The sequence below is a fragment of the Pogona vitticeps genome, chromosome 6 (genome assembly GCF_051106095.1).
Source record: "Pogona vitticeps strain Pit_001003342236 chromosome 6, PviZW2.1, whole genome shotgun sequence".
NCBI classification, from domain to species: Eukaryota; Metazoa; Chordata; class Lepidosauria; order Squamata; family Agamidae; genus Pogona; species Pogona vitticeps.
In genome coordinates, this window is record NC_135788.1 from 93,795,985 (window position 1) to 93,821,965 (window position 25,981).

Sequence of the window (25,981 nt, forward strand, 5' to 3'; positions counted from 1 at the left end):
TATCCAGTAGTTAGGAACACAAGAAGATTCCTACTGGATCAGGCCAAGGGCCCACTAGTCCAGCTTCCTGTATCTCACAGTGGCCCCACCAGATGCCCTTGGGAACACGTGAAACAACTAGATACCTGTCTCTTGATACCCCAGGTTTTACTGTAGATTAAGAGCAAAACCCATTTAAAACAAATGTTCTCTGTTTTAATGCAATTCCTCTAATTTAAACAGAAGATAGATGCCACATTCTCCCTTCCCTATGCCACTGGATAGAAGGCCAGGACAGTGGGAGTGGGGGCTCCCAGATGCTAAAGCAACACTCCCTGGCCACTGTCATTCAGCCACCCACCAGACAAGCAAGCCTCACAAAGGAGGAAGGGCTTTCTCACCCCAGCTGATAGTAGAGGAGCCCTACAGTGGTTCGCAATGATTACTGTTTTTAAACTGCAGTAGGGCTTCTGCCATGTGAAGTTATGAAAGCTTCTGTGTATTCCACCTGGTTTTTCTGGGTTCGTACTTGTAGCCTAACTGCAAAAAGGAGAAACGGAGGGTTAACAATGATAGAACAAAAATGGTGTACTGCGGTCATAGTAGAGACAAGCAGAGGTGGGCAATTAATGTACTGCAAGTAGAACCAGACCCGTTCTTTAAATATGTGGGTATTTCATTCTAAAAATCTTCATTCTGAAAGACTGATCCTAATACAGGTCTTACCTGTGACAGATTGTCAGACACAATCATTTATTTTTCTTTTCTAAACATGATCAACTAAAATTCCCCTGCGTTTAAAATACTTCAGAGCAAATAGTAACACAATCTCTGCATGGAGCTGAAGTCGGTAGATGGAATAAGATGGTGCTTGTCCAGCTGGAAGCAGACAAGACGAGCTCGCTGAGGAAAATTCTGGGTTTTCCTCAGGCAACCCTACCACACTTCTAAGGATGGAAGTAGGGCTACCTTTAGTTTCTTTAAGAGTACCCTTGACATTGTTGAAATGATTGAAGCTGCTCAATCGCTTCCCAGAAGACCACTCAGTTAAACCACTGGGAGGGGACCCAGTGGGCAAACCTCTTATCCCATGTTCTGCAGATGTATTCCCTGTCCTCATGGAATGCAAGAAAAGATCAGAGGCTGACTGCCTGGCAGGGATGCCAGCTGAGATGCTGGTTTCATTCAGCATTTGAAATTCTCCCTGTGGTTACCAACCACCACCTTGTTTAGGAAAAATGATTAACTTCATGGCACTTAGCATGTGAGCAAAATGAAAGATGAAAAAAGTGGGGAAAGCAGGGGGGGGGAGCAAAGTATTGTGGCACTTTAAAGCCTGATTTGCTTCAGTGTGACTTTTTTGTGAATCTAAAATCTACTTGCTCAAACACTGAAGAATTGTCTGAAGAAGTGTATTTTGATCCACAAAAGTTCATCCTGGAACGAATTTTCTGTTTTAAAAGGTGCCATAATATATTTGCCATTGCTTTTGTTGGTACTGAAACAGAACAACACATTTTACCTCTTTGAACACCGTGACTTTAGAATGATGGCTCTGTTTTTGATTGAAGCAGCTATGTAGAAAGAAAGAGAGTGTTCTACCCTTGTATCTTATTTTTCCCAGCAGAGCTAATTATATCTTCGGGCATGAGGTAGACAGGGAATACAGTGTGAATGTCGGATGAGTGTGTGGTTCGACTAATCCCCCTCCCCAATAAAAAATTAGAATATTACACAGCTGAGCCAAAGCAAGGGGTCTCTCTCTCTCTCTCTCTCTCTCTCTCTCTCTCTGTGTGTGTGTGCGTGTGAGAGAGAGAGAGAGAGAGAGAGAGAGAGAGATGATAGAAAGCAATCACAGGCCTCCCTCTACTTCTGTTTAGGCCCTTAGATCACCCAAACAATAACCAAAATTGGGAGTTCTGCAATTTTAAGGTTGTTGTTGTTAAACTACCTTCTGGGCTACAACTCCATTGGCCATCCTTATTGAGGTATTTGGGGAGCTGTACTCCAGGAAAGCAATAACCCTCTTCATCCTGTCGCTGTTGAGCGAATCTCGGAACACTGCAAAGCTTGCAGGTTGGGAGTGGCAACCTTTGGGATTATCAAAATCGTGACTGCAAAACAAAAATTAGCGTTGTCGAAACAAACTGATTTGAGCCACAAGGAGGCGCTGTTAGCTTTATCTTGCCGGCTCCAGGGAAGTTTCTTTTCTGCTCAAGGTGGAGGTAGCTGCGCTTGTTTGACCTTTGCAACACCTCCAGAGCCTCATGACACGTGTTGGGAAGTGTCGCGGCTGCTGTTTGGTGCAGGAGGAAGGGTCACTTCCTTGCTCATCATATTACACCTCAAGGTCACCCAGTGCTGACGTTTTATAGTAAATGCTGACCAGACCAAAGAAGGGAGTACAGTATCAGGCTTATGAATAGGTATATGGACCTCACTGACACAGTATGTGGTGATGGTTAGTTTTAAATGGCTTTAAAATAGAAACACTGCAAAAATTACATTCTTAGTCTACAGTGCCCAGAATCCTGTAGCTAATGGCCCAATAGAGAAAATTAATGAAAGTTAACCAGGTGGCCTCTCCTGGTGGATAAAACTCTTCAGATTCTTAGGTTTTAGGGAACTTCTGGTTAGCACCGTGGTTTAAGTTCTGGCATGCAGAGCCAGAGTTTGTGTGTGTGTGGGGGGGTCCACTGTGTCTCCTTGACAGGGGCTGCACTTGGTCATCCATCGGGTCCCTTCCAGCTCTGCAGTTTAAGATTTAAAAAGGGCAAAAGAACAGAGTTTGGGAAAATTACAATTTTTTAATTATTATTATCAGCTTCTAGAATCCACTGGCCATGTTGTTTGGGAAACTGTCACCCAAGGACTATAGGGAGAAGATGTCTGCCAATAGCTACTTGCCTTCTCATGTTGATAAGACTACAAGCAGCTGTCTTATGCCAGGTTAAACTATCTATCTATCTATCTATCTATCTATCTATCTATCTATCTATCTATCTATCTATCTATCTATCTATCTATCTATCTATCTATCTATCTATCTATCTATCTATCTATCTATCTATCTATCTATCTATCTATCTATCTATCTATTTATGTGGCATTTATATCCCGCCTATCTGGTCAGATGACCACTCTAGGCTGTTTAGCCAGCCTTCCTCAAAAATTTTTCTTTGGGTGCATTGAACAACAGCTCCCATCAGCCAGATGAGCAATGGTTCAGAATGATAGGCATTGTAGTTCAATAATATTTAGCAGGCCCCAGATTCCCTACTCCTCTTTTAAGGCACCAATACTTTGGAGTTCCTTCCTTCTGGGCAGCAGTTCTCCACACACCCCACCCCAAACCTTTCTCAGCACCTAGTCTCTGGAAAAAGTAAGTTCATTTTGACCTCCCCTCCATCGCCTGCAGCCGAAGAAATTCTTTGACTCCTGCAAACGGCTTGTAACTTTTCCTAGAGAGTTACTTTATCTTCTCTGAAAATGAAATGTCTACTAAAGACAGAGAAAAATGTCCTTGTAATGTTGAATGAGTTGGAACCGGAGATGGAGGTCTGTTGTTTGAAAGGGGTAGGAGATTAATCCAGCCTCAATGGTGCTTCGCTCAGTTTATGATGTCCTATTTGTCAGTGTCACAAAGGAGCTGAATGGATTAGTTGGACCACACAGCTGTCCCCTAAGCCTTTAGCCTTTTTGCCGGCTTCTCTCGAAATGCCAGAAAGAAGCTGAGAGAACCAACAACTTTTGCTTAGAGGAAGGAGATCAGTGAAAAATTCAGGAGTGGAGAAATATGGAGCCAGGCTTAACATGACCACAGGCAAGACCATCATCTTGGGCAGCACCATCTGCAGGAGCAGTGCAGCAACATAGGAGATGGTGTGATGGGCTATTGTTTACTAAGCTGCTTTTTCCTAGCCTGATGACTGATGTGTTGGGCTACCATTTCATGTACTCTGTTTTTGTTAAGAACTTAGAAGATGTGCAAATGTCTTCATCAGGTTGGTAGAAAGAACTGGAGATGTAAAATTTCTAATATGCTATAGAGTGAAAGAACAGACTGATCCATCCATCTCCAGGACTCTGCATTCCAAATTATTGACTGTACTTATCACCCTACTTTTCCAATGCCCCTTTTAACACCCACTTCTTCTGCCTCTTCACTTCCATTCATCCAGCTCCGTCATCCAATTAGCTAAGGTCTGTTGCTCAGCGTAAGCTCCTCCCTTTCTCCCTCGATGGCTTTCACTTCTATAACTGCTTCCCCAATCACAATGCCAGCTTTTACAAGAAGCAGAGACACAAACAAATACCTTGGTTGGTGGCAGCCACCCTCTAGCCATTTCTTTCAGTTAGATGACAGGGTTGTGTGCCACATTGTTTGGTCTGCATCTTGTAAATTGGCTTCTTTCTCTAGATATAAGACAGGACCCTTAAGGTTCATCTGCTTTCTAGTTGGTTTCTGCATACAGCCATCTTGTCCTTTGTGTCAGGTAGCAAAATATTTGGGGTCAGTCCCTGCCAACCTACTTTATGGTGCTGGCTATTCCATCTTCAACACTACTTTCTCTATAAGCTCTCGGCCCAACAACCCTGCCAGCATCACCTCTGACTATAGTCAGACATACTCTATGTACATCTATGAGCTGAACACCTATTTCTCCCATACACTTGCAACTCTACCTTCCTTTGTTGCTTGCTCCTGTGTTAAATTTTAGACCGGAAGTTCTGCAGGACAGATACCTGCTTTTAAAAAAATCTGTAAAGCACCTTCATTGATGGAAGCATGCAACTTTAACAGATCAGCATAGTCACAAAGAGATAGGGTTGCCAGATACATGGGTACCAAAAGGGGGAGATAGAAAGACAAAAAAGAGGACAGAAGAGAACGTATTGAATGAATCATTCCGGATTAAACCCGCAATCAATACAATTTTATTACAATCGCTGCCAATAAATGTCTCTTAGTGAACCGACCAAGAAACAGTCATGTTAAAAAATAAAAATAAATTCAATGGAAGCTTTTTTTTTTCAAAATACCAAAAAAACATTATTTAAACAGCCAATTGTACAATTATTACCTTATACAGTAACCTTTATTAATTACACGACATATCCCGGTGCCTGCCGTTGTTGCTCCTTCACTTGCACCAAGGCGAGCTTTGCAAGAAGGTTCCCCTTTCTTTCCCGCCTCCTTTTGCTACTGCCTCTTCTCTCTCTCCCTCTTTCTCTGGCAGGTGCCTGGCGCAGAGCCCCTCTCTTGCTCTGGCTCCCCTTCCCTGCTGCTTCACTTTTCTCTGCCAGCCTTTTTCAATCTTTTCTAGCTACCACCGCTGCCTCTCCTTTCTCAACTCCTGCTGCTTCCTTGAATACCTCCAGGCAAACTCACAAACTTTTTCCCCCCTTAAAAAAAAGATCCTGTCCTTCTCCAGCTGCCTCTCTCTCTCTCTCTCCTCCCTCCTTTTCTTTTGCCCGTTCCCTCTCACTCCTTGTGTCTCTGTGTGTGTGTGTTTGTATGTTGCTCTCCTTTCCTTGCTAATCTTTACACACAGCTTGCTCATAATGAAGTCACCTCCAGAAGCAAAGGCTCCACGTTGGCGTGGCTGATTTACAGCCCGAAGTGGTGTCTTGGATGGTGACTCCATCAGAGACTGCTTTCCACCTTCCACTTCTCCCCCTCCCATCCAAAATTATAACATAAAATATAACAAAAGGTGGACATTTTAAAGGTTTTTAGCTTTGCTTGCCGGACAAAGGACATGAGGCTAAAAAGGAGGATATATCCTCCTTTTGCCGGATGCCTGGGAACCCTACAAAGAAGCCATCTTTGAGGAAGGTAAGAGGAAGCAAATAAGATTTCTAGCTACATAACTGTGGTGTATGGAAAAAATGGAGGCATCCACTGGCTTTTGCTTATGTAGTGTATGTGTCTGTGTATATCATTAAAAACCCAATGCATACAAGACTCCCAACTTTTTTTAAAATCAGTTTGCTGCTTGTATACCACCCCATAGCACTGAAAGCATCCTCTGTGCTACTTAAAATTTAATTATGCAGCCTCCACATTGCCCCCTTGCTCCCCAGTAATCTGGGTACTCAACCTACTGACTTTGGAAGGCTGGAAAGCTGAGTGAAGCTTCCTGGGACTGAGCCTTGGTTGTGAGCAGAGTTTTGGCTGCAGTACTGCAGTTTAACTACTGCACCACAAGGCTCCTTGCATTAGGAGAATGTAAGAGCTTCTTGTAGGAGGCTTTTTTATTTATGGTGTGCAAGCAAATGGGGAAGGAGAGTTAAGGCTTCCTTTCCAAGCCACATCTGTTGTCGTTCTAATATATAGTAACCAGAATGATATTTCCACAAAGACAAGCAGGGAATCCGTAACCCTCCAGATGTTGCTGGTCTACAAATCCTATCACTCAAACCACGCTGACCAGGGCTGGTGAAAATTTGATTCCACCACCTTTTGGAAGGCCTCAGCTCCCCTCCCTACCAGATGCAGAAAGTAACTGAAGTATAAATGCCATCAAGGTGGGAGCAGCACAGGATCCCTCAGACATCAGTGGAAAACCTGCAGCTTCATTTCCTCAGTACATCTATAAACAGTTATTAAAGCAAAGCAAAAAGCATGCTGCTTATACAGTGGTGCCCCGTATAGCGAGGTTAATCCGTTCCGGATTAACCTTCGCTATGCGAAAACATCGCTGTACGGGCAAGGAAAGCCTATTGGAACGCATTAAACTTAGTTTAATGCGTTCCAATAAGCGTCCAAACTTACCCCTCCAGCGATGTTTTCGCGTCTGGCGGCCATTTTGGAGCCGCCGATCAGCTGATCGGCGGCTCCAAAATGGCCGCGGATGACCCGAAATGCCCCCCCGCAGCGTTTTCGCGACCTCGGTAAGCAAGGGGAGGGCGCGAAAACACTGATAGGGGGCCATTTCGGGTCATCCGGCGGCTATTTTGGAGCCGCCGATCAGCTGTTCGGCGGCTCCAAAATGGCCGCCGGATGCCCCAATCGTCGCAAAAGCGAGTGCGGCGATTGGGGCAGATCCATATAGCGATCCCCCAAAAGGGATCGCTATACGGATTCTTCGTTAAACGGTGCGCTCGTTATGCGAGGCACCACTGTATACCGCCCCATAGCGCTTCAAGCACTCTCTGGGAGGTTTACAATTTAATTATGCAGGCTACACATTGCCCCCCCAGCAAGCCGGGTACTCATTTTACTGACCTCGGAAGGATAGAAGGCAGAGTCAACCTTGAGCCGGCTACCTGGGATTTGAACCCCAGGTCATGAGCACAGTTTTAGCTGTAGTACAGCAATTTAACCACTGCGCCACGAAGCTCCACAATGGAAGCCGGTTTTGGTTGAAGACCAGTTTGAAAGACTCCTTTTCACCCAAGGAGAAATTTCAGTTTGCTATGAAGCCTCGAAGAATTTCATTTAGAGATCCTTCGATTTCCCAGGAGATAGTAGACTATGTTAGCCTTCCTCAACCTGATGTCTTTCAGGTAAGGCTAGAAAGTTTGACCAGCTTTGCTCCCAGATATGAAACAAATTCTCCTTGCCATGCAATGGTCAGTCTCGGAGAGATTTTTTGAGACTTGGTTTTTCTCCATTTCTGTGAATACACAAACTATAAAACTACAATGACTGATGCTTGTTGGCCCAGAGTATTAAAAACAGGGGGGTTGTCTTCTTTCTTTCTGAGCAGTTGATCCGCCCTATTGTGCTTGCTGGCCTCTCTGTGTGTCTGTATGCTTTGTTTCACAAAAAGAAAAGATTTTAGAGAGGCTGGTGCATATATCATGGCATAAGAAAAGCACGCCGTTGGGGAAGACTGGGGTTTTCCCACTAAATCAAGTCAAGCCTGTAGTTATGCCCTATGAGTCTCAAGATGGTAAGCGCTGCAGTACCAAATTCAATTTTACATAGCATTGGGAAGCAGATTGCCTTCGGAGACCACATGTTCAAATACCTGCTAAGCTATAAACTCACATGACTGGCTTTGAAACCTCAGCCTCACAGCTCTTATCTGTAAAAAGAAGACCATCATGACTTATCTCCTGCACGATTTGCCCACAAAAATCACTAACCTGCAAAAAACCTGCATTTGGGACCGCTTGTGGAATAACCTGGTTGCTATTTTGTGGTGATCATGTGACATAAAGGGAATTAGCTTCCAGCTCAACCCCGATCTGTGCCCATGCAGGACCTTTTTTCACTATTTTGGACTACTGTTTTTTTGGGGGGGGCAGGCTGGAGTGATTCTCAGATGTATGGAAGGGTCACTCTAAGTGAGATCGCTCCCTGCAAGGTGACCCTTTCCGGTGCAATAGGATGTGTGCCTTTCCTCTGTCTAATAACACAAAATGATATCCTGCTGTGAGGTTGGTAGTGGAAGGAGGCAGAGCACTGACCCGCCTGCCATGGGCCACTACATGACTGTGCTGGGTTTTGGGGAGAGAGGATTTTTTTGGGTTCTTTGTGGGGTTCAGAAAAGGGATTGAGTGCTTAATTGTTTCTCTTCCAGATTCCTGACCACCATTCCTTGTCACATAAATCTACTAGGGAAGTGCCAGAGATAAATCAGAGGTACCTTTTAAGGTTTGGTCCTCTGGAACCTGGGGGACGTAACTTAATATAATTGTCCGAATCTTGATTTCATTTTATATCCTTTAATCCCACGTGCATTTTCTTCCTCTCTTTCTCTCTTTTTTCCCTCCTCCTCACATCGGGCTGTGAGAAATGCCCTATAAGCCTTACAGAAATCTCTGGATTTTCCAGATGCATTTCTTCACACAACAAATCTTGGTAGGATGAGAAAACACTCATGGGATCTTTTCTCCCCCTTGTGGGGTTGCACGAATAAGAACAGCAGTATTTACATAATGAGAAAGAGGTCACAGAAGATGACAAAGTGGTGATTGTGTGAAAAAATCCTTAGAGGGAACCTCAATTAGTTCTCAACATTTTTTTTTTGTTTCATGGCGGATGCTGCATATTTAGATGGGGTGGTGAAGATAGGAGGGAGTGAATGCCTATACTATTTATTTATTTATTTATTGGACTTATATACCGCCCCATAGCGCTACAAGCACTCTCCGGGCGGTTTACAATTTTTAATTATAGAGGCTACACATTGCCCCCCCAGCAAGCCGAGTACTCATTTTACCGACCTCGGAAGGATGGAAGGCTGAGTCAACCTTGAGCCGGCTACCTGGGATTTGAACCCCAGGTCATGAGCACAGTTTTAGCTGCAGTACAGAGTTTTAACCACTGCGCCACAAGGCTCATTTTTCCCTCATTTTCCCATACTAAACAAACATGCTTGTGGATAGACATGGAGTACTGTTGTAAAGGGTCAGTCCCAAAGTCCTTTATATTTAAATAGGCTTTGGGCAACTAGCTGCTGAGGAAAGGTTTTTTTAGGGAGCTTTTGCTGCATTTTAAGGAAAATACTGATGTGCTTTTGCAATTTTAATTATACGCCAAAAATGTTACCTTTCTGATTACTAGTTTTAATACTATAATTTGTTAAATCTCTGTCCAGCCAGATTGGGAATTTTAGTATGCCAGCATCACATTTGTTGCAGAAATTCCAGAACCAACAAGATCAGTGTTCTGTGACATTGCCACTTGAAGAGTTGTGTATGTTATTTATTCAGTGTTATTTGTAGCATGCCTTTCTCCTGATGAGATATTGTAAGCAATATCCCCAATTTCCGACCACTTGCCATGTACTGTGCATTTGCTTTGTTCTTGTTTTCAAAGGCAAAAACTATATAGGAAAAAAAATTATCCCAATAAATCTGCATTTTTCCATTGGGGTACTTTTGTGTCTTAGCCAAGGAAATGTAATAGGACAAGAAATACCCCATGCTGTTTTTCATTTTTGTTTAGCAAGCCATGATGTTGAGAAGCACAAACAGCATACAATGGCTATTAGTGGAGCCCTGTTCAGTTACTGTGCTTGAAATCATGGAGAGATTAATGGGTAGTGCGAATGGATCACGTACATAACCCCAAATTCTGCAATTCCACGTGCTACACCTCAGTGACGCTTTCATGTGTTTTTAATGGAAATGTATGCAAAGGAGTCTGCAAACATGTTAAGTTGACATGCATAGAGTGGTTCTATGCTTGGGTTTTGCCTCATCAGAGCTCTTGATCATGGGGGGCACTGTAGGTACATGTAAGGTTCCTAGCATAATGCCCACAATAAGGTATCATACTAAATATAATAAATCCACATTAAAATATGTGATGGTCTTGCAGATATCTGGGTGGGGATGGGGCAAGTGGAGCTTATTACTTTCTCCCATCCCTACCAACCATTTAGTCATACAGTACATAGTTTTCAGGTACAACACTCAAACAGGACTTGGTGGTGGTGGGACACTCAAATTCTCAGTAGATGCAGGAAATGAACGCTGTTCTAATGCACTTGCTAACCTTTAATCCAGCAAAGTCTCTGTGGGGATCAGAAAATAATTCAGAAGTTATATAGTACCTTTTAATTTTTTTTAAAAAAATGTCAGTACTGTACAAGAGTTGTGTTTTGGTAATGTGTGTCTGTGAACCACACATATGGCTTCTTCTGAAACCATCTGTGGAAAGTTTGAGAGCTTCGAGACAAAGCGTTTTCCACCATCACTACTGTGTATGCCCAGTGACACCCTAATGGCTTTCCCTCCATTCTCCTTTGTCAGCACTTGGAAGCAACTTCAGTACAGTTTTCCAATCATGTTGCAAGCCACTTTGATTCTCAGGTCTGGTGGGAAGAGCGGAGGTACAGCACACATATGGAAATAAATATTATGGGTGTATATAATAATCTGTTAACCAGAAATTAGAAATTATTGGCTCTCCAGCTGTTTTAGCTAATAGCTCCAATTCAGCCCCCACTGAGCACAGCCAAATGTGGGAGTTGTCATTCCAAATATCTGGAGGGCCAAGGGTTCCCCATCTCTGCTACAGCACTGTATTAATTATTTTTAAATGGCATTGTATTCACAGAATGCAATCAGGAGAAGTGAGGACTACATGCAGTTTTTAGACAAACAAAAGATAAACATAGACATCTGCCATGGAAGGAAGCCCTGTTCCATAATTTTAAGCATGTGGGAACAAGCTGCTGTTACTCAATCATGAGGGAAAGATATGTCCAACAATTTTTTTGGTATAAATTATTATATGACATGATACCGGTTTCTTGAAAGGAGCAAGGAAAGGCAATGATAGAGAAGACAGCAGTATATTTAAACACCCTCCCTGCCTACATTGGCAAAAGGCACAGAAGTTCCCATCAAAGGCTGTGAGTTATGGCACACCTAATTTTAGTACTCTAGAAATGCAGGACACCATTTCAAGGCCAACGTGTAGCTTTTGATCATGTTATTGTGAGGGCTTGAGACATGAAAGTTGATCATTCTTTGGTGGGGGTGGGGTGGCATCTTAAAATATATATAAACATTTTACTCACTTAAGTGGTTTGTTTTGTCCTTTGTATTATATGTGATCTTGTTAAACTGGCCACATTAAAGAGGTTTTCACATTTTGATAGGTGGGCAGGCAAACCAAATCCATATATACATTTTCTCGCAAGGCCCTTCTCTTACTCTGCTTCACAATTTTTCAGGCAGTTGTATGAGTCATGTGCCATTTGTATGGGAAATCCATTGTTAAGTAATTTACCCACCTTCTCTGGTTGTCTAAAATCTAATTGCTAGAGCCTCCTCACCTTCTTAAAAGCAGATCCAGAGCAAATAACTGAATCTCCTTTTTGTATTTGCAATGGCCCCCCTATATGTGCTGGAAAGTGAGCAATTTATTTATCATGTGCCAGCACACCCTGTGCTGTAATTACACACCAGCACAATAGCCTATTTTGCTTAATAGGGGGGGGGGTTAGCAGTTCTCATTTTGTCTGTACATTCCCTTCTGAATGCTATTAAAAAGAAAAATGCAAAGGGCAGTGTTGAATGCTGATGTTCGGTGATTCTCTTAGTGGAATTTAAATTTTTACGCCCCCCCCCCAGTGTAGTTGGAGAAAAAAAAATACTTGTTTCTAATTGGATGCCATTTTCTCACTACCGTTCTTCAAGTCATAGTCTGCTTTACATTCCATTTTGTTGTGAGACATCAGCTTTGTAAGTTCACCAAAAGGAAATAAGCAAGTGCTCCAGGAGTTCACAAAGCCGAACAGATGGTATAACATGGAGGAAAGGGTGTTGCAACTCATGATGTCCCTGGGGTTTCGTAAATAAAAACTATGTGGGTCATCTATAGTGAGATTTTAAGGCACTGGGAGAGGCCATTACTTAATAGCAATGTCACTACAGCCCTACCTAGGGGTACAAGAGCTAGTGCTGGGCCCACCACTGTTTTGTTTTGTAGGACTCACAGACCGTGGCAAGGTTATCTGTAAAGGAAACTCTCCTCTTCAGCTTGTCACTGTGCAACATTGAGGGAGGAGCTGGTACTCCCCTTATCGCCTCCTGCATCCAGACCAAACTTTCTTGATTGCCTAAATAGGACTTATAGCTCTATGCCAGCTACTCACTTTGCTTTCCACCCAATGGCTTGAAATCAAAATGTGAAGAGGTAATAGCCTTAAAAAAAAAAGCATTTGTGCTTTTCTTTTTCTGACAGGGGACTTGAGAAAGTATTTTGCTTCTTGAGGCAGAAAACAAATTGGTGCCCCTGCTCATTCCCACACAGAAGCCAACTGGATTGGCAATTAGATTTTATTTCAACATGGCAAGGGAGGGGGACATCCTTCATACCACACCTCAGTGCATTAGGCTAGATTGAGGAGGGATGCGGGAACAGCAGCACACCGATCTTTGTCTGCCGGGAGAGGGACTGGTCAGAGCACTTAGAAGGACAGTTGTGTTGGGGGGGGGGAATACTGACACTGCTGCCCAGTTTGGCCAGTCCTATTTTTGCGGGAATTAAGGAAACATTTGTTACATGTGTATAATTCTGGAACAAAAAACGTCCCTCCCCACAAGATCTGGTCAAACGTCTCTGGAGGTTGAAATAAGTAGAAATGACACAAGCCATCCTCTTCCACACGACCACCTTTAATAGCACTGTTCAGAATGAGGAAGCAGGCTAGGCCCTTGATCCCAGCCTCCCCCATCCCAAATCCTGAGACCACACACACTGTATGACACGCCAGTCTGAATGGAGACAGTAGCTGTGGCTGATGAGTGCCAGCAGGGCTGGTGCGTTTGTGGGTGCCTGTGCAGGAGGAGGTATGGTGATGGTGGTCTGTGAGTGGCAGTAAATGAGGCGAGACATTTGGCTTGAGCCCGCTCACCTTAGCTGCCAATGAGCTGCCCTACCCAAGGGCCTCCCAGCTGGATTTCGAAACTTCGCTGTTGCAAATTTAGACAAAAAAAGAAAAGGGAAATGATGGCCTTTTGAGTCGGACCTCTGCTTCCCCAGCTCCACACACCCCCCCGTCAACTCAACCTATGGTGCTCTTAAGTAATGGGTGAACTCTCTTTTTGTTTTGTCAGGGGAGGGGATCAGTTGTGCCGTGATCTTCTCTTCTGTTGTGGGGGAAAAAAAAACAATTAAGACAGAGACACGGCTTATAAAGAAAAAGAGGGAGGTATTGCCATCAAAAGGACTGGCATGCAGGCTTCTTTTGTACAGTCATCAGCAGTCTTTATGAAAAGATGGTTCCGTGGTCACTGGGTCTGTACAGTTCAAAAATTGAGACGCAGCTTCTGCTGGTGGAGAGAGCCTCGCCCTTCCCCCTCCTCTCCTCCCATCCCTATGTGCAGAGGGTGATGCAGTTGAGTCCAAGGTGTCCCTTGCTGGATTTTGGCAAGAAGAGAGAAAAAGAGAACAGTTGAATGCATAGCGAATTCCTCTGTCATTTCCCCTACCCCATGCGGTGAACCTGAGCAGGATTCCCTGGCTTTCGGGGAGGGAGTTTCTGCCATTTGGTCATCGATAGTGCCGAGGGGATGCGGTCAGCACGCAATCTCTTCCAGCGTCCCAAGCGTTGTCTGCAGGGGGACTGTCACAGTGTGGCTGATGGGATCAGAGTGATTTGGCAAGGGCTCACACGTGCTCTAAGAACAGAAAGACGAAGAGAAGTTAGTAGAGTGCAGTGGTTGCAAGAACCCTGCTTTCTTCCACGAGGTAGCCTAAGTAACCCTTCTTCTGTTGATCTCAGTTCTCCCTCCCCATCATGGGGATAACAGCACTGGCCTACCTTCCATAAATTCCTTTGCCACACATGAAAAATGGTGTATGGGGATGGGAAAAGCACGACTCTCCAAATGCTGCTGGATGGCAAAACCTATTCTTTCTAGGTAGCATAACTAATAGCGAGAGACAGTGTGAGTTGGTAGTTCTACAATGTCTGGAGTGGCAGACATCCCACATCTATGGGCTAGGTATTACTGAAATCACTGCCTGGGGGTTGGATTAAGGAGGAGAAAAGAAAGATTTCTGTGGGCTATCAAGCATTTAGAACTAAAAAGCCTAGCAAGGATAAAATATCCCCCTTCCAAGTATATAGACCCAGCTTCTCCATTTAACTTAAACCGCTCAAAATGATTGCATGCCATCACCTGTGATTTTCAAACTCAAAATCCTGAGGTTCCAGGGATACATTCAGAATTTATGCTGGCTGGGGATGATGGGAAGACCCATCTAATACTGTACAATTGGCTGGGAAAAGCTGATCTAATTAGATCTTTGTATGTCTGTGGCTAAGAGCTATTTCCCCTTTAATACAGTGTGATGGATGCAGCTTTTTTCTTACCTCATAAGGACCATGAATTTCCAGTTTTGCTTTTTCGTCAATTTCTGTCTCACCATGCCTCTCCCCAGCCCCCGCCCCAAACGTGACAGCAAATAAAGTTTTTTAAAGCTCATCAAAAGATCACAAACACAAAGTTTTCTTCACCAGCAATAGATCTGAATAACAAATGCTTTCCCTCCTGGCAATGGGAAATTGTGTCCATCTGTGTCTCAGCATGCTTGGTTGTGTTTTGTAGAAGGTATGGTTCTAAGCCAACAGAGTCTTGTGGCACTTTATCCCAATTTATGGTGGCATCAGTTTCTGTCAACCAGAGCCTGTATCTTTCAAATGTATGAAATGATAATCTAATCCAGAACTGGACAGATATGAGGCTCACTGGATGTATTTTGTTGTTTTTACTGAAAAGCCCAGCTTCTCAACAACTGGAAACTTATAAAAAGGCCTCTGCTTGGACTCCACTGAATTCTGAACATGTGGAATTGTTTTCAGTTGAACTGCAAGGGGCCTCCATGGTGAAAAAGCTGCACTGCAACTCAGGACCTGTTTGCTTCAAGGCCTGAGCATTTCTACCATGCCAGGAGACTGGGTTGGTTTGTGCAAAACAAAAGGAAGCAGAATGCCTCTGCACATGTGCAGACTGCCATTCCCTCATCACGGGGGACAACTGCAAAAAGCTCTTGTGCTACTGATCTTGAGAAAGGAAGAAAAAGCCATGACCACAGTCTTCTTCACCCTTTGGATAGTGAACTGCTCCATCTTGCAATGGCTTCTGCTCTTCTAGGCTTTGCCCTCTTTTCAGAACTTACAATCTTGGCTGAAGACCTCACCCCTACTCACCACATTCTCATCGTGGCTTCCTTCCTCCTCCTCCTGGCCAAGGAGGTCTAATAATTTCTCCTTGAGCAGCTAAAAGAAATGGGGAAGAAAAGTGTGAGGCTCTCCATCCCAAAATATTGTGTGTATGTGTAGGTGAGCATGTCCACCACCCTCAGGAACTATAGGAAAATAGATCCTTCCTCCTTTACATTCCGTGAGGCTAGCGAGTTATTCTGCTTCTACTAGAATGTGCCCAGGGAGTGAGGCAGGTCTGGTGACCCACAAAAATGGCTGACTCCTGACCCAACTTCCTTTTGAGAAAATGAGGCTTTGGGTAATGGTGACAAGATAACGGTGCTCTGGACTGGGGACACAAATGGCAGAGTAAGGTCATGGGTGAGGGGGGCCACTCTTCCATTTGTCAGCCCATGTGCAGGTTGGAAAATGTTATTTAGGGCAGCGAAGCCCTAACTCAGAAATACAAATAACCCTGTACATTTCTGCTTCTTACATCCAAAATTTCACTCTAACTTGTGTACCAACTTCAGGATAAGAAACATGATTTGTTTGGAAAACCAAAATGGACCTGCAATTTTGTTGATGCTTATTTACTTCCTTTTAATATCCTGCTACAAACCGTATGATGGCAGTTTTAGACAGACCATTATTCTCTTAGGTGCAGCATAATTTCATTTGTAGGGGGATAATAGTATAATGGATAGGATTAATGTCACAAAACTTCATCTTGTGTTGTCTCAGAGATAAACCAGGTGCCATAGTGTACTTCTGTGCAGAATTGGATCTGCTGTCCAAACTCTACAAGACAGAGGAAGGACCATTCAAAGTGCATCAAGGAAGCTGGGGAGAGCCAGAAGCCTTTTTACTGTATTTGTTTTCCCATTCTCACTGAAACCACTTTTAGCTGTTTTTGTTCTGTGGGGATCCAAGCCCAGAAAGAGGAGCAAAAACCAAACAAAGTCCAGCAGTTATGGGTGTAAGAACATACACAGGAGAGGGAGAAGAGGGTAAAGGTTCTCCTTTCCATTCTGCATTTTACGTTCCACTCCACCAGCAACATTATACAGGAAATTTGTAGTAATCAAGTTGGATCCGGTTATCATATCTAGTCATACTCTCAGTAATACAACATATTGCTCAATGGTGTTGTCCTCCAGACGTTTCCGATTATAACTCCTATAGGCACAAATCATAACCCATGATGGCTGAGAAAGATCAGAAATGTAGCCCAAAATGTCTGGTTGATGCCATGTAAGGCAGGGGTCCCCAATCTTTTTCACCCTGTGGACCGGCGGCTGGGGAAGGCGGGGCAACCTGCGCACTCAAGCGCATGTGCACATGAGTTCTCTCTTGTGCGTGCGCTCGTGCACATGGGTAAATGGCGGCACGGGGCTTGTGCAGGTGCACGCATGCTCATGCACATGCACAAATGGTGGTGCGGTGCTTGCACGGGCACACTGGAGCACACGTGCAGGTGCAAACAGGCTGTGCGGGGGTGACTGTGTGCAGGGGGGCGGGAGGACTGTCTTTGCGGCCTGGTCCAGCTCAGGCCACGGACCAGCACCAGGCCGCAGACTGGGGGCTGGGGATCTCTGGTGTAAGGGTTACCTTACCTCTGTGTAAGGTAGGCCTGGGCTATCTAGTATGAAGGCTGGCATATTCCACTTCCCTAAATCTGAATATGATATGCAAATATTTTATTTTCATACTATGAAATTTTGCATAATACAGAAATGAGGCACATTAACTGTTGCCATGTGTTCTGTCAATATGGTTTAGTCATTGAGTAATTTATACCCATTGATCTGAGAGTGCTGATATACTTTAATGGATAGACCGCTGGACTTAGAGGAGGGAGAACCAAGTTCAAGTTCCTGCTTAATCACAAAGCTTACTTGGTATCCTTGGGATAATCAGTATAGTATTTCCCTATCCTACCTACCTATGCTTTCGAAATAAAATGGGGAAAGAGGAGCCATGTAAAGCAGCCATGGACATTCTTGGTCCACGTAAAGAAACATAAAATGTCATATACATGGTTTTGTAGTGATATTTGCATGAGATGGCTACCATAATTTTTTATGAATGGCAACTGCCCCACAAATCCATGGGTATACCAAAATAATTCCCCACACATGACAGCACCATCTCAAACTTTAACTGTTTTATTGCCATATTTTTCTGTTTATAAGATGCCTCCGTTTATAAGATCCCCCCCCCTTTTTCTAACCCCAAAATTAAGAAAAGTTAGCTTTGAATATTCAGCCTCTGGGCTCAGAATGCTTGGACATAAGGAGTCTCTGCTGAACCTGAGCCTACAGGCTCCACCGCCAACGAGGTGTGTTCCAATTGGTTTCTTCAGCATCAGCTGACATCAGTTCCATAAGGCTCATGACTGGAGGAAGCTAAGCCTGTTTACTGAGGTAAGGTATGGGCCATTTTGTTCTATCTGTGTTCTCAGTTTCCGTCTGTGTAAAAGACACTCTTAATTTTTAGTGTAATGATTTAGGAAAAAGTAGTATCTTGTACACAGACAAATACAGTATTTTTTATTTATTTAAAATATATTTACCCCACCTTTCTCCTTGAAAGGATCCAAGGCAGCTGCATTTAACTTCATTTAACTCTCTCACTCTGTGTTTTTGTGTGTGTGTGTGTGTGTGTGTGTGTGTGTGTGTGTGTGTGTGAGAGAGAGAGAGAGAGAGAGAGAGAGAGAGAGAGAGAGAGAGAGAGAGAGACTATAAAAACATACTCCGATCTCATGTGGCACCCTTCCTGAACCTCCATCTCCATTAGCTGCTCTTTTGCTTTACTGTTATGGGCTATATTGTAGTAGGAAGCGAAAGTCAAAAAACGTAAACATTTACTTTTTGGTTTACACCATTTAGAATCTTTCAGCCAGTAGAGTCACTGACAGTGTTGCCTGGGATTCTGGAAACTGCACTCCAAATAAATAACTCTTTCACTCTCTGCTTCGTAATAAGTACAGATATATATCTCTTTTACGAGCATTTACTGACATGTTCACTTAATTCAGTAGGATATATATCTGAATAAAGAATTCAAAGAACAATACTAAGACAAATACATGTAGAATTTGAAAAAGATGTAAGTTCTTTATGAGTGCAACAAATCTTCTTAAAGGAATTTAAGATCCACAGCAATCACAGCAGCAGCAGCAACAATAATGAGAATAATAATCAGAAGTTTCTAATAACGTATACGTCTCCCTTTCTTGGTAGCCTCATCCCTGTGGACTTAACTTTTGTTGAAGGCATGGCAGGCACTGTCTTTCCAAACTTTCAGGAAACTGGAGAAGGCAGTGCTATATAGAGAAGCCTTTAGCAATATATTCCCCTAAGGTTTTCACCCTATTTGTTGTGGGATATGGATTGGTGGGATTAATATTTTACATTTTTATTTTTCTTGTGCAAACCACCCAGAGTAGTGGCTTTCACTAAGTTGGGTGGTATAGCAATCTCATAAATAAATAAATGAAAATATGTACCTACTCTTATTTTTGCTGTAACTACCAGTTTTGGCACTTTTTTTGCTAAGCAGCATAAAATGAACCCCAAATCAACATTGTAATTCATGACATGGAAATAACACAAGCAGCACTGAATTTCTTGCCGGCATCCCACCTTCTCCACAAGTCCTGAACTGAATTGTCAGAGCTGCCAAAAAGAAATACATTCAGAGGTAAGTGTGTGTGTGAGTGAATGAGAGATGGGGGGGGTGGGGATGGGAAGAGGGAGATGGGGTGGGTGGGTAGAGGAAGCATATACTGTAATATATATTAATAAGCTGACTACCTGGACTTTTCAGCAAGACCGTTTCACTGATCCCTAAGTAGACATGCCCTCCAATGGGAAAAGCCTGATCTGTCTGTGGTTCAAGAAGACTAGCTATTCATCCAGACACTGCCACTGCTTCCTTCTCCTCCTCCAGGTGCAGGCCAGAGGCACAGTCTACCAACTCTTGGCAGAAGTACCCCTTGCTGCCTTAGTGACACCTGGCATATTGACAGATTTTGCTTTGCTTCCTCCCTGCCAAAAAACTGGCATAGTCCACCCTAGAGGTCTATGGTAGTTTTTCTTGTGGCAGTAGACCAGGCTGCCAGTCCAGTCCCAGAAATCTAGTAGGGGATAAATGCACTGTACCAGAGAAGGTGGTACACCGTTCATCTTTTTTGGCCCAGAGCAGAGCCCCAGTTGTCCCCAACCTAGTTATGGCCCTGCTTCAGGGAAGCACCTAACTAGGGTCCCAGGAGCTTACACCACATAAAATGGAATTTATTGTATCTGGAAGGCCAGTAGAATTACAGACTCATTGGCTGAAATCCTGTTGCACAGCTATACCTGCATAAGTCAAAGGTGTGCAAATGGTAGGGAAAAAACTGGCAGGGCATAAATAATATCCACAAAGCACATTTGCAGCTGCATCAGAAAGCAGTGCCAATGTGAATGGCAAAACAGGTTGTGCAAACCTGACATGAACTATTGATTGAGAATGGGGCAATAATTTGGGTAACTGCAATGCAAACTGCACAATCAGTTATGCCATGCTGGCTGCCTGGTTGTAAAGCCTGGCACAAATTTGCAGGCATAAATTAAGAGATGGAAGGGGCTCTAAGGATGCTTTAGTCAACACAGCAAGGTGCATAATATCAGAGCTTGGAAGAATCTGTGTTTTGGGCTACAGGTTCTGTAATTTCTCAACAAGGATTCACTGCTGAGGCTTCATTTGATTTCTATGCACTGTTTGGAGGCAGCTCCGCAAACAGATTTCAACAGTTTGCCAACTAGCTAGGGACCAAGCATTCCCTAATTGCAACATTCATCCAAAGTCTTTAGTTTACACAACTTCTGTGAAATCCTGTTGAATCGTGAATGGCTTCACTTGTCAGCTAAGCATGCAGGAGGGCTTGCTTCTTCCTAAATAATTAGTCAAAAAAGGAATTGTATGTTCTGGTTTACTAGCTTTGTAAGAGCTACTTTAGGAAGGAAGGAAGGAAGGAAGGAAGGAAGGAAGGAAGGAAGGAAGGAAGGAAGGAAGGAAGGAAGGAAGGAAGGAAGGACTCCAGGCCAGCTGATGGGCTAATTGCACATGAGATGGCATGTATAAAGTCTCGGTAATTCAACTAACCAGACAACGTGGCATCTCTAGCCAGCCATTATCTCTCCTATTATGGATGTGGAGCTGGGGCTGAAAGTGCATGGCTTGCCTACAGCCCTCTTATTATGGCACTGTGGTAGTGGTGCCATATATTTTGCAGAAGCACACACATACAAAAAGAATAAAGTTAAGAATGAAATGAGATCTCTATAGGCTCCAGAGCACTAGAGCATGATTAATTGGTTTGTTTGGATTACAGCTTCCAGGATCCCTCACCCAACTTTTCTGACCTGATCTGCATTTGAAGGAATGCTTTTGCCTCCTCCTGATCATCTCACTGTATCTGCCACAAAAAAGGGGGGGCACAGAAGTACCTGCTGGGATTTAGAGTGGCCACCATGACTACCAGTGGTATCAGGTAATTTGCATCTAGACATGGGTACTGAAGTTGACAGAGATCAAGAGCCACATTAAACCCATTGCTCCATGCTTTCAGTATTGTGAAATGTTGCAAGATATCTACAGCAAACAGCATCTGCTCCTGCTTTTTTTTAAAAAAGGAAGCACAATGTAAAGCAATAGGAATGGGCTCTACTGGTTCAAATTTTTAAATGAGGCAGAGAGAGAGAGAAGAGAGAGAGGAGAAAATTTCTTTCTCTCTTGAAATGGTCATCATTCTTTCACTTACTTTCATGGCAAGTTAGGGCAATTAATTTCATGCCAGGGCTTTCTATACAGTCCTTACATCTATTTTCAGGCTTGATTAGTGGCAATCATTTTAAGCCAAAGCATGTTCATAGGACCAGCCCACCCTATGAGGATTGGCAACATACGACTGAGGTTACCCAGGGCTTCAGTCTCTTTAATGCTCCTTGCCAAATACTTTTTAAAGCGGTGTATTCCCCTTTAATTTGTTTCTTCCTGCTTAAAACCATGGCCAGTATTCCTTTAAGGGCCATTTCTTCTTCCTTACATGGGGGAAAGTTTTCCCCTATTAAGAGTTTCCTTTTTGCAATCAGAGCAATTTCACTCCAATTTTTCCTTATCTTGTGATTACAATAGCAATAATAGAAAGGGGGAGGGGAAAATCGATGAGGAATTGGCTGCAGAGGAGAAACTCTTAAGCAACTCCCTCTCTTGCCAGGGAACAGAAACTGACTGAGGGCTGTTTAGAAAGGCAGTCACATGAATGCAGAGCAAAAAATTAAATGAAGAGGTGGGAGAAAAAAGCAGGAGTCACTGTACGTGAAAGGGACAAAGGGAAAACTGCTAATTAAAAAAGCAGTTAGTTACAAGGCAAAGTTAGACCTTTGCTGAAGGGGATATACTTCTGAATAACCAAAGTGTATGTTAATTATGTTTATATATAGTGCATATTTACTATACTTGAGTAAATATAGGGTATACGTATTACATTTATGACTATACTGATAGTATCAATATAGTACAGTATTAATATACTGCTTCAATGGCTAGTATTGCCCAGTTTTTATGAATCACCATAGTAGATTATTGCAATTATTGCTTGAAGTCTAATTGTAGCCAATTTAAATCAGCTCTGGGATGGGGGTGAGGACTTTAAAAACTAATTGATACCTCAGCTGGCAAAAATATTAAACAATGATTGTGAAATTCATGATTTTAATCCTAAATAACGGCACTCTATTTTACAAGAACATTTGCAATAGCACATCATATTAATCTGTTACGGGACATTTTGTTAATTTAAACCACATGTTAAAACTGTACAATTCAATGAATTAATCAACACATTAATTTAATAAAATGTTCTTACTTTTTAATGGTAACACATTGTATTTATTTAATGGCTTAAAATTAATGCATTGGCACTAGGCTTCCAGTCTGACCTAGCTGTGTTAAGGGAACCTGCCACTGCAGCTATCCTTTTCTGACTGAGCAAATATTTTGATTATATGGATTCCTATTTTTCTGCCAATACTGGGGATTGAATTCAATATTACTGTTATTACACAAGACAGATTATAAGGCATTTATGTGAAGGTCTTTGGGGAGACCCATTAGCCACAAGTGGGCCAGGGGCTAGACATTCCCCACATCTGGTGCAGAAAGATGACAATCTGCAGGTTCCTGGCAGTATGAGGAAGTTGAAAGAGACAATGCTTGGTGATGGTGTTTGTTTACATAGACTTGTGGGCTCACTTCAGGTTTTAAACTCAATTGATCTGAAAGTAATCTCAAACTTAACCATACGGTAATTAGAAGAAGAAGAAAGAACTGCTTAAAATCAGGATCAGAGGAGGGAGATAAAGCAAGAGACAGCCTCTGGGTGTGTGTGTGTGTGTGTGTGTGTGTGTGTGTGTGTGTGTGTGTGTGTGTGTGTGTGTGTGTGTGTGTGTGTGTGTGTGTGTGTGTGTGTGTGTGTGTGTGTGTGTGTGTGTGTGTGTGTGTGTGTGTGTGTGTGTGTGTGTGTGTGTGTGTGTGTGTGTGTGTGTGTGTGTGTGTGTGTGTGTGTGTGTGTGTGTGTGTAGAGAGAGAGAGAGAGAGAGAGAGAGAGAATAAATATAGGGGAGAAACAAGGATTCATGAAGCAGGTCTGTTTCTGCTGCTGCTGTTACTGTTGATATGTTTTTCCTTCTGACTTATAGTGATTCTAAATTTATGGCCTCCAAAAGGTGCTATCATTAAAAGTCCTACTTGGATCTTGCAAACTAAAGGCTATAGCTCCTGATGTTTTGCTTCTAACATCTACAAAATCATCTCAATCCATTCCCGAAGAGTCTTCTGCAGAGGGAGCCCTGCTCCTTCTTGAGTATCTCATCAGCATGTGCCAACCTCAAGAGCTTGCATCCAGCTACACCGAACAAGATCCTTGGCTAAGTGGCTCTGACAGAACTAGCACACAGCAAAGGGAGCCAGGCAGGGCCTATTTTAAGATGGAGGAGTCAGAGACTCAGAGACAATCATCTGACTGACTCTTTTTCCCTGAGCTCTTTGTTTGTGAAACTGCATTAGCATGGTATCCACACTGTCCTCTTTCAATCTTTGTTAGTCAAGTGACCAATTCAGAGATGTGCAGAAGCAGATGTGTATGTGGGTGTGCTTGTACCTCTGCACAAGAGTGTTTGTGGATCATCAAGGAGGGTGAATTTAGAAGAATTACGTACCATGTTACTCAGGCCAGGTACAGTTTGAGTACTACACAGGCTGAGCAGCACAAACAGCAAGGGGTAGAGAATCAATGCCAGCAAGTCTGGAAAACTCAGCAGTGGCCAGAGGATAGGAAAAGATCCGTCTACATCCTAATCCCAAAGAAGGGCAGTGTCAAATAATGCTTCAACTACCATACAATTGCACTCATTTCACATGCCAGCAAGGTTATGCTCAAAATCCTACAAGGCAGGCTTCAGCAGTATGTGAACCGAAAACTGCTGTAAGTACAAGCTGAATTTCAAAGGGGCAGAGGAAGTAGAGACCAAATTGCTAACATGCGCTGGATTATAGAGAAAGCCAGAGAGTTCAAGAAAAACATCTACTTCTGCTTCATTGACTACACAAAAGCCTTTGACTGTGTGCACCACAACAAACTATGGCAAGTTCTTAAAGAAATGGGAGTGCCTGACCACCTTATCTATCTCCTGAGAAATTTATATGTGGGACAGGAAGCAACAGTTAGAACTGGATATGGAACAACTGATTGGTTCAAATTTGGAAAAGGAGTATGACAAGGTTGTATATTGTCTCCCTACTTATTTAACTTATATGCAGAATACATCATGCGGAAGGCAGGACTGGATGAATCCCAAGCCAGAAGAAATATCAACAACCTCAGATATGCAGATGATACCACTCTGATGGGAGAAAGTGAGGAGGAATTAAAGAACCTCTTAATGAGGGTGAAAGAGGAGAGCACAAAAAATGGTCTGAAGCTCAACATAAAAAGAAAAAACTAACATCATGGCCACTGGTCCCATAACCTCCTGGCAAATAGAAGGGGAAGATATGGAGTCAGTGACAGATTTTACTTTCTTGGGCTCCATGATCACTGCAGATGGTGACAGCAGCCACGAAACTGAAAGACACCTGTTTCTTGGGAGGAAAGCGATGACAAACCTAGACAGCATCTTAAAAAGCAGAGACATAGTCTTGCCAACAAAGGTCTGTGTAGTCAAAGGTATGATTTTTCCTGTAGTGATGTATGGAAGTGAGAGCTGGACCATAAAGGCTGACCATCGAAGAATTGATGCTTTTGAATTGTGGTGCTGGAGGAGACGCTTGAGAGTTCCCTGGACTGCAAAGAGAACAAACCTATCCATTTTGAAGGAAATCAACCCTGAGTGCTCACTGGAAGGACAGATCCTGAAGTGAGGCTCCAATACTTTGGCCATCTCATGAGAAGAGAAGACTCCTTGGAAAAGACCCTGATGTTGGGAAAGTGTGAAGGCAAGAGGAGAAGGGGACGACAGAAGATGAGATGGTTGGACAGTGTCATCAAAGCTACCAGTATGAATTTGACCAAACTCCGGGAGGCAGTGGAACACAGGAAAGCCTGGCGTACTCTGGTCCACGGGGTCACGAAGAGTCGGACATAACTTAACAACTAAACAACCACAAAAAAGGTTTTAAAGTGGTATTTGTTTGATCTTTTTTAGTATTTCTACACTCACTGTTGTTACCTTTACTGTTGTCTTTTAATGATGTAAGTTGCCTTGGGTCCTTTCAAGAAGAAAGTCAGGGTAAAATTCTTTTAAATAAATCAATAGATTTCTTTTTAAAATGTTGAGTTAGAATTTTGTGACTTATGTTTAGAATTGGTAGTAATAATTTATTACTGACAATGTTTTACTACACACAGTTGCAAGATCCTCATAATCCAGAAACCGAACTGATTTTTATAGCAGGGATCTGAAACTAAAGTTTGGATTTTGTGCACCAAGATCTTTGAATTGCAGTTTCGAAATAATACATGATTTCAGAGTTGTAACAATAAACAGATTTATCATGGAACTATAAAGGCTGACTTATTTGGCTAGGAGATGGGTTGGGGGTTTTCAAATACAAGAAATCATAAATCAAAGTTGGTTATGGCTCACATGTATTCCCCACCAGCCCCTTATAGCATCACCTGTCCCAAACACTGTCATCAAAAATGGCATTATTTTACAACGCTTTCCCTTCAAACCAAGGAGTACATGAAGTGTGACCTTTTTTCTGGAGAACGATCAATGTCCTTAAAGGCAAAAAATTAATTTTTTTTTCAGGACCGTAGCAGGGGACTG

General features: G+C 43.0%; 1 protein-coding gene across 3 annotated transcripts in view; it reads right to left on the reverse strand.

Moving 5' to 3' along the window:
* Positions 1 to 13,047: 13,047 nt before the first annotated feature.
* Positions 13,048 to 25,981, reverse strand: part of ASIC2 (acid sensing ion channel subunit 2) — a 464,091-nt gene continuing 451,157 nt past the window's right edge. For all 3 annotated transcript variants that reach the window (XM_020785623.3, XM_078377910.1, XM_073004296.2), the window contains 2 exons: positions 15,609 to 15,677; positions 13,048 to 14,073 (listed from right to left, as the gene is read on the reverse strand). In XM_020785623.3, coding sequence (XP_020641282.2) covers positions 13,972 to 14,073; positions 15,609 to 15,677 — 171 coding nt within the window. In that variant the 3' untranslated portion in view covers positions 13,048 to 13,971. The remainder of the gene's footprint in view (positions 14,074 to 15,608; positions 15,678 to 25,981) is intronic.